General features: G+C 44.4%; 1 protein-coding gene across 2 annotated transcripts; it reads left to right on the forward strand.

Annotated features, from left to right (window-relative positions):
- Nucleotides 1-4,031: 4,031 nt before the first annotated feature.
- ZDHHC12 (zinc finger DHHC-type palmitoyltransferase 12) lies at nt 4,032-9,136 on the forward strand. Of its 2 annotated transcripts, none has more exons than XM_061352841.1 (5): nt 4,032-4,164; nt 4,463-4,599; nt 5,516-5,602; nt 6,857-7,023; nt 7,622-9,136. In XM_061352841.1, the coding sequence occupies exons 1-5, from the start codon at nt 4,080-4,082 to the stop codon at nt 7,929-7,931; spliced, it is 786 nt and encodes a 261-aa protein (XP_061208825.1). In that variant the 5' UTR covers nt 4,032-4,079; the 3' UTR covers nt 7,932-9,136. The 2 variants fall into 2 exon arrangements, with proteins under 2 accessions (XP_061208825.1, XP_061208826.1); XM_061352842.1 differs by having other exon boundaries at nt 6,860-7,023.
- Nucleotides 9,137-9,212: the final 76 nt, after the last annotated feature.

Here is a 9,212-nt window from a genome sequence, read left to right on the forward strand (position 1 = left end):
ACAAGCTTCCATGTCTTCAAGCCAAAGGACTTTGTGAGCTGAAAAATAACATTTCCATTTCAGTAAGGGGGAAAAGAGAGTAAAGTATCCTCTGAATAGCTGAGCAGAATCCATAAAGTCCTAGAATTGGACGTTTAAAACTAGTTTGTACCTCCATTTTCCTAACTGAAAGCACAGGAGCTGTTGCACCCTGGGCATAATGCAGGTACCATGATCCACAAGCACTTTTTGGAGGCAAAGAGGTGTTAATTACTCAGGACAGAACAGGGTAATTATCTGCAGCCATCACACCAATATTCTGTAAAGGAGGGGAGGGCAAAGTGGCTGATTTTTTATGAAGGTCTAGTGTAAAAGGGGAAGTTGCATACTCTGAAATGTTTGACTGTTAGAGAAGCCTCTCAGGCCTTCTGGCTTTGCTGGAGCAAACAAATGAACCTGGAGACTTCAACTCCATGCAGAATTATAGAGCCAAGAACCAACTCTGCCTAGAAAACTAGAACAAAATCTCTGTCAAATGAGAATTCAGCTGCAGAGAAGTTCATAGTGTGTAAAGATGTGGCAGAGGGGCTCTTCATGCTCTGTAGCTGTTGTTCTGTTCAACCTGTTCTTCACGTTCTCACTACTACATTTCCTTTAATATTCAGAAGCATGGCAAACAGAGCACAAACACAACTCAGTAGCTCTCTGCAGAGACTGTGCCATCAAAGGAACCCTCTACCTTGACTGTATGTAGTTTCTATCCTGGCTGGAAGGATGCCTTCATGGTTCAGTAGCCCAAGTCAATGACTTGGCCAAGTCAAAGTCCTCAACATGCAGAGTGTCAGGTGACTGCCATTTTCTGTGTGACAGATAAGAAAGCAAATTAGTGGGCAGCCTTTCACAAGTGCTTCCATTTTACAGGATCTGTGGGAGGAACTGCTTATAAGGATTGGCATCTACTTGTATGAAGTTAAGCGTTCAGCAGCACCAGACTTTCTTATTTAGTCCAAGCCGAAAAAGTTTAACAGTGATTCTTGTGGCAATTAGTAACATTGCAGATAATTCATCTGCCCCATCTGCGTGATGGCTGCTATCACCCTGCACCTGCTAGATGAAATGTTTGGTCTCTGTGAAAGATAAGGGGGAAGAAAAGTCTTAAGAGTTGTGAGCTTAGTCCCCTCTCATCACTTGAAGGCAATAATTACCCGCAGGAGAAGAGCTGTAGGGGCACTGCATTCAGGCATTGCTCCACAGAAATGACATTTTCTTGAGACTGTTTAGGGAGGAGCTGCCACAACTCAGGTGTTAGAGGGGAGCTTGTGCTAGAAAAAGAGAATTAAAAGCAGGGAAATAGCTGGTCTCCACAACAGCCATCTGTAAGAAGCACAGAGGGTAAGAGTAGTCAGGAATGGATGAAAAGCAACATGGGGGGCTGAATGAGAAGACAACACTTAAAAGGAATGAGGGAGATCTACTGACATGAAACACTTCTGCTTTAGCAGACTGTTTGATTTCATCGAATTGTCACTGATTCTCTCTGTAATTCTTTCCTTGTTTAAAAAAAAAGTTTTTAAGCTAACCAAATGTGTATTTCCTTGTTTTGCTTCAAGAAAGTAACCTCAGTTACAATGAGCAAGTGTCTGCTTTTACTCTGTCCACTCACCTGCCTAATGTTGAAAGGCCTGGTTCAAATGTTTGTACATGGTGAAACCAAGCAAAAAAATAATAATGCACAACTGTTGCTTCCTTACAATTCTGAATGAATTAACTTTTCTGTTGTATCCATTGGATACCCGCTGTGTATTAAACCTAGTGCTTAACAATGTCTTCTTCCTTTGGTCTATGAATGTGGTTCATTTAGGTACGTTACTGCTCCATTTGCTGTCATGTGTTTAATTGCAGATGAAAGGAACTGCCATGTGTTGATGATGCTGTTCAGTGGCTTTTCCTTTCATCACTCCAAAGGATACAATAACTGTTTGTCCATAGAAGAGAGGCATGGAGGAAGGGAGTATTGTTATGGAATTATGGGAGAGAAGGAAAAGAAATCAGAACAATATTTGCCTGTGCATATTGCCTCTGAACTCTGCAACGGATCTGTGGCTTATATTCCACAGCCCAAGCTTTGTAAGTGGGCAGAAACTGAGTACCTAAGACTGCGGCTTAAAACAATCAATCTGCTTTAAGGCTGGTGTGACTTTCTTATGACCCTGGTCCTGCAAGCGTTCAAGTACCAGTTAATTCAATGGTCAATGTAAACTCTAAAGGATCACACTCTGGCTGGCTGAAGGAGGAATCATGTGAAACAACTACCTCTGGGAAGCTGAAAATGTACTGTGTTGTAAGAGTACAAAGACATGCTCCCAGCTTCCAGGAGCATGAAATACCTAGCTGGAATACCACAAGAACCTAGCTTCTCCACTCAAACTGACTAGTAGAGACTTTTCTGGAGCTAAGCCTAATTTTAACCAGTCATTTAGGTTGAAACCCTTAAGGCAGAGATAAGCTCTGATCTCTGTAAGCCAGAAATATAACATGCACCAAATTGTTTTAATCACAGAGAGAGAGAATACATTTCTTAAGACAGACTTTTCTAGAACATAAGAACGTTTCTACTTTCAAGTGGGTAATATTGCTACTACGCAAATTGCCTTCACTAAGCTTTAAAATTTACACCTCTCTGCAAAGAACGGAAAGACACTACCCACCTTCTCTTTCTGTTTGTAGATAGAGCCTGATGGTGCTGTTCTGAGCTTCCTACTGTTCTGCAAGGCTTCCTTTGCAACTCAAGGAAGGGAAAGGTTTTCAGGATATTTAAAGCAGGCAGAGAGTAGCAGGGCCACCTCACATACAAAGTGAGGTTTGACAAGCCCTGATGCAGTCTATGAGGTGTCTGAGGGACAATTTTTGTATGGTTTGCATTTACCTAGAACAAAAAAGAAAGCAAAAGGATTTGAATGACTGTTGGAAATGTAAACTATGTTTTTCATTAACATTTCAACACAGCTGTCTCACGAAAACCATTTTAAGCCAGGTGCTTTCCTGGAATCAGCAGGTGGCCACTGACTCAAAGAGACCAAATCAAGAATACCCCCCTTGTGGTCAAACAATACCAAGGAATCTGATAGGTTTTAAGTTTAAATGTGCAAAGAATGTGATTTTCCTGTCAAAATTTTTACTGGGAAAGAAGGTAACAACCTCAGCAAGATACATCTGTGTTAAAACTGAAGAGTTTAAAGAGAAAAAAACCTGATTTCAGAACTTTTAGAGGCCTGTGATGAGATTCATTTCCCCTAAACCAACACTCAGAGTGTAAATGTGTACATTTAAGCTAGTCATCTTTGCTTTCCTTACTGTTAGCAAGAGATTAAAACCAACATATCTGGGGTGCAATTCAGCTGCTTTCAGATGAATGACCATTCTCTAGACTAGCTGGCTTCCCTCTGCTGCTGTCAGGGCAGTCTGCAGACATTGGAATTCAGCTCAGCTCCCACCCACCCCAGCAGTCTCCTGTTGAAAGTGTGTCAAACGTTTCACAAGCTAAATGTGTTCAGCCAGGCAGAACCTCTGCGCTTCTTCCTAGGGGACAGAAATCAACACGTGAAATAAAGTGGCACGACCGGAGTTCACCCAAACAGCACCTTGCCCCCTTCACCTTCGAGCAGCACACCTCTGCGAGACTCCTATTGCTCCTATCTACATTGAGCAGCATTCGCCTCGGGTTTAACTGTGAGGTGCAGGGGAGTTTAACCACCCCGTGCTCTGTGCTCCCCATGGTACTCACGGCCGGGGACAGAGGGGCCGCGTGGATCCCGGGGTTCAGGGAGGGAGGACAAGAGCGAAGGGAGCTGAAGGAGGTGGAGGGCCAGCATGCAGGACGGTGTGAGGGGATGAAAGGCGGCCGGCAGGCTGCAAGGGAGGGAGGGGGGAAACAGACCTCGGTTCCCACTCGGGGGAGCCGAGCCTGAGGTGCTGGCAACGGCCCAGGCCACCTCATAGCAGACCCGCGCTCCGAGGACGGCAACGGCCGCTCCTCAGCGGAGCCCCGGCCGCAGGCACCGCCCTCGGGAGCCGCCCGCCCTTCCGGGCCGGCGGGCGCCATGGGTGGCGGGCGGCTGTGGGTGAGGGTGGCACACACGGCCCTCAGCTGTGGGCTGGCGCTGGGGCTGTTCCTGCACCGCACAGGTGAGGCGGGGCCGCTGCGGGCCTCCCGGGCACGGGACCCTGCCTGACACGGGGAAGGGGCGGCCGAGGGCTGGGCCAGGCCCGCCCCTGAGCAGAGGAGGCTGCGGGCCGGGCTCCGGCTGCGCCATTGGGGAGCGCGGGTGTTCTCCGCCGTGCCTCGGCCTCTGGACCTGAGAGCAGAAGGGAACCATTACCGGGCTCTTCCATTGCTCCTCCCGTAGGGATGCGGGAGCCCTTTGTTAGGGGTAGAGAGAAAAGCCCTAAAGGCTTCACAAGGAAGCACTGCTCTCCTTTTCAGATCTGCAAAAGCAAGAGGAGCGCGGGGAGCTGCTGCAGCCGCTGATCTTCGTCTCGCTGGTTTTGTGCTCGATCCTGCTGTACTTCAGGGTGTGTCTCATGGACCCAGGTTTTGTTAAGGCTGAAGAGGAAGAGAAGGTATAGCACTTCATGAATGGAAGAAAGTGGTGAGGCTATAACTTCTATACGCTTTTCGTTTCTCCACTCTGTTAGATAACAACAACCTGCTTCTGTTGCACTTGGCATAAAGGAAACCTACATGGACCACTGGAGATCAGGATGGACAGTGTCCAAATCATATTCTGTGACAGCAGTAGGGTTCATAGACTTTAAGTGTGTCTTTTACACCACATCCCCCGTTCTAAATGCACTGTGCCATTTGAGCACAAGTCCTCTTTCTCACATCAGACTGCAGTACCCTATGGAATGTATACATGACCTGTTTTATGCTAACTACTGCTAAGTGGTACAAGTGCAAAAAACCAACTGGCAAGCTTGGAAAGAAAGCAGGCTCTGCAGCTCTATTGAACTGTGTATAGATTTGTTGTCCTCTCAGTGGACATGTACACATACAAGTTACAATGAAGTAAAAAAGATGCAAAGTTTCAGTAACAGAGATAGTCTGCTTCAGGTTAGCTGCCTACAGATTGTGTAGGACAAGGTTTAATCATCCATCATTGAAGTACATGTTGGCTGTGCTAAAAATAAGTAGCACTGCTTATACAGAAAAGATACCATTACTGTGTTTGGAAGCAAAGTCTAACCTTGTTTTTGTCCCAAAGCGTAGCCTCAGGATCAGTGTGGTATCTTGCCCACAGTTACTTCTGCCTCTGAAAACATGCTTTTGGTGGTTACAGTAGCCTGTTTTCTCTCGCTGTACATTAACTGTCTGCAGCTCCTGTAGGGATTTGAAGAAATTACTCTGCTTAACCTTCTTAATGACAGAGAGAACCAGCACTGCTTAACTATTAACTAAAGGATACAGACAGCTCAGTCATGGCACAGCAGCAGCACACAAAGCCTCCTTAGTTAGTCCCTTTCTCTTTTTTTGTAGGCAGAGAAGAGTGAAGAACAAAGTGTGGTCATACCTCTGGTTCCAAGTAATGTTAAGCTGCGGCGTTGTGGTTACTGCATGGTGAAGGTAGGTGTTCATGGGGAAAGTAGGCATTTGTAACACACTAGAAGAGGATGGCATGGGCAGTTCCCAAGCTTACATGTTTTGGCAACCTCTTTGTTCAGCAGCTGTTGCTTTTCTATCATTGCTGCTCACTGCTCAGGGGTTTGGAGGCATGGCAGATCTGATTGATTCTATCAAAGGGTCACCCTTCTGCTGAAAAACTCACAGAAAAAATAAACACAAGCAAATTGAATTCCGATACAGTTTTGAATTGAAGTGGTCCAAAGGAACTGTGTAGCTAAAGATGTAGTCATAGGCATTGGCATGTGAGCTGGTTTTCCGGGGCTGAAACCCCTGCTGGCTTACAGAAAGAAGGATCTTCTTTTACTTCTTACTGCCATGTCAGTCAGACCTTACAGTATTGTCAAAAAGGTTATTTTGAAGATACTGTGATAAGGCAGCCAAGCATGACATACAAAAACTTGCTATCTCTATCATTTGGAGGCCTAAACCCAGCAAAACATTAGTCTGAGTTGCAAAAGACAGCATGAAGGAAAAATTAGAGCAATTAGATTAGCTCTTAGAATAGTTTGCCTAAAGCCTAGAAAGGCCTGTTTTCACAGTGATGCTTATCAGTTTAATAAAATCAAGCATTATCCTAGCTTCCATGAATTCCTGAAGAGTGTCTACCAGAAGTGAGCTTATTACAAGAGGAAAAACTGGCAAGACATATATACATATGCCTTGGGGAACAAATCCTAGGGGGCACTACTTTTCTCAGCCAGATATTTCATATTCTCTGTTCCTAGCAATTGAGTCACTTTCCTGTGTCTGTGTGTTGTGTTTCCCCAGCAGCAAAGACATTTCCCTCCTCCATGCAGTCGCATAAGAACATCCCATCTCTGACCACTTTATTCAATAGTCGAGGTCCTAGCTTTCCACATCAATCGTGAATAGACTGACTGGCTCTAGCTCCCTCCCTTACACACTGAACTTCCTATAAGTAAGTAGTTTAAAAAATATAGCTAGAAGTAGTGCTGGAGAATAATTTAATTTGGAACTCATTCATTTGGATCTTTACCAGGTTGATCACGATCCCCTTTAGTTGTCTTAGCAGTGTATGTTGTGGTGTTCTCTCAAAAAAGAGTGTTTTTGGGACAGTACTGCTGTGGAGGAAGGGAGTTTTGCGTGATGTTCTCTTCTACCACACTAGCACAACCACAGTAAAAGGTTACTGCTAGTGGTTTTCTTCTCTTTTTGTTGGTTTGTGTTTTGCAGCAGCCGATGCGAGCCAGGCACTGCCAGCTGTGCCAGCACTGCGTGCGGCGCTACGACCATCACTGTCCCTGGATTGAGAACTGCATAGGAGAAAAGAATCACCCCTTCTTTATAGTCTACCTGAGCGTGCAGCTTGTTGTGCTGGTGTGGGGAGGTCAGGTTGCTTGGTAAGGCCTTGAGGCAGCACTCTGACCTCTGAGATGGCTAAATGTTCTGATGCTGCTAGAGTCCCACTGAAGGGGTTATGTAGAGCAAAGCAGTAATTGTAGGCTTTGGATCTTCACCATCTTTGCACCCTGGAGCCCCCTAATCTGCTGAGGGACAACATAGCTGAGCAGTAGTTGAACAGAATCTGATAATTTAGGTTTCATATTCATCATTAAGATTTAATTACCAGAATTCACAGCAGTACAAAAGCTGATTTTGCTTCAATTACTCTAATAAGACCTGGGTTTACAAATCCAAGTACTGGAAACACCAACGGGGTTTCAGCCTGTTCAGGATGAATTAACTGAAGGTGATTGTCTCAGCTGTCAGGGGAACCAGTATCTTTTCAACTTCTTAGATACTAAGTCGCTATTGGTGCAGTCTCTTAAGAGTTTATTAACTCTTAAGTAACAGTATATTAACAGTATAACTCTGTAGAACATGATTATCAGAAGTTCAGTAGTTATGTACCAATTTACATGTTCCATCAAGGTCACTTGGCTTTTGGAATTAGCTCAGCATTTTTAACCATGGATTTATTGCTCTTTGAATTGACAGGTCAGGCCTCTACTTTGAACTGTCCTGGGAGTGGCTGAATCACAACATTTTCCTCCTCACATCCTTTCTCCTGATAGTTATATTCACCATTGTTGTTGTGCTGCTGCTCATTTCACACCTCTATCTGATCTCATGCAACACCACCACCTGGGAATTCATGTCACATCATCGCATCTCCTACCTGCGACACTCTGAGTTGGAGAATCCCTTTGACCAAGGGGTCATCCTCAATCTCTGGAGATTCTTCTGTTCATGCCACCTGACTGCATGGGAGAAAATCTATTTTCACAGGAACAATGAGCCTGTCTAGTCACAGCAGCACCTACCTGGTAGAGTGCCAACACATCTGCTGCGTAAAGCTTTGCTAATGCAATTGCTGCTCTTGCCTTAGATGGAACTTCAGTACATCATGAACTATGCAGCTTATTCCACAACCTGTTCATCCTGCAGATTACACTTCAAGGATAAGTCAGGGTTATTTTTTTTACATATGAATAACACTGTTAAACACTGGGTCTGGGAAGGGCAGCAGAGCCGAGTTCTGGATGGAGCAAAGGTCCAAATTTACTTCCTTTTGCAACTGCATCCATATCTCCCCAGAAGAGACAAACGAACAGTGTGATCATCCACGTTCACTTCCCCAAAGCTTCCCTCTCTTTCTGCTGCCAAGGAACAGCAATTACAGACAAAATCAGCCAGAATCAATATAATTCCTGTGGCCTTTCTTCAACCTAGTTCTCACTGTGAGAACTGCAGTGCCTTTTGTCAGTAGTGTTAGGCACGTAATAGAAATACTTGAGTCAATATTTGGATAGTCAAAGGCAAATTTCATTTTGACCACATGCCTCAACTTAGTGCTTTTTTACCAAGATCTGAGGCTTTAATAGTGTTAATGTGCATGAGAAACAGCTGTAAAACAGTACATTCAGATTATGAGATAATTAGCCTGTACTTTTTTATGCCCTGACCAGCTTCCTGAGGGTTTTTTCTCTAAGCTGATGGTGCTGTTAACAATTCACAGACTATTTTTGAATCAACTCAGCAAATAATGATACCAACATACTTACGTACAGAATTATTTCTGCAGATAACTTCATGCTCAGGCCTTTACTGTAGCTTGTGGGGAGAGAACCAGTAGCAGAGGTGGGTACTTCTTGCCTAGCCCCAGTAACACTATTGGCAATATTACTACCTCAACTAATAAAAGTTTATAAAAGAATACCAAGTTTCAGTGCACGAGGAAAGATTGTAGGTCCTATGTGTTCAACTGAGATGAAGGAGTGCTGACTGACAGCCTTCTAGGATAGCAGCAAGCTTACTTGTGTTCCAGTGGAATAAAAGGTCACACTTCCATAATGAACTAAAGAAAGTATGGGATGACCAATTTTAACTTTAAAAGTAGAAAAGGCTGTGGTGTGAAGTTTAGTCCTGAGCCTTTTCTGTAAGAAAACCCCCAACAAACCAAAATCAACAACAAAAACAAACAAGCAGCAAAATAAAATTTAACATTAAAATGATTTTGTGCCTTAATTGCCTTGGCTCAGGAAATGCTCCAGCTCAAGAGCACATCTGGTGAGCTGGTAGAATGCAC

Source organism: Neopsephotus bourkii, unplaced genomic scaffold, assembly GCF_033783945.1.
Source record: "Neopsephotus bourkii isolate Nb327-2 ecotype Australia unplaced genomic scaffold, CSIRO-AGI_Nbou_v1 NB_659, whole genome shotgun sequence".
Taxonomy (NCBI): Eukaryota; Metazoa; Chordata; class Aves; order Psittaciformes; family Psittacidae; genus Neopsephotus; species Neopsephotus bourkii.

Bases quoted from the DNA above. Each gene is read 5' to 3' on its own strand.
- ZDHHC12 (XM_061352841.1), top strand. From the start codon at position 4,080: ATGGGTGGCGGGCGGCTGTGGGTGAGGGTGGCACACACGGCCCTCAGC. The intron at 4,165-4,462 runs GTGAGGCGGGGC...TCTCCTTTTCAG, and splicing joins GCTGTTCCTGCACCGCACAG to ATCTGCAAAAGCAAGAGGAG. The intron at 7,024-7,621 runs GTAAGGCCTTGA...TTGAATTGACAG, and splicing joins TGGGGAGGTCAGGTTGCTTG to GTCAGGCCTCTACTTTGAAC.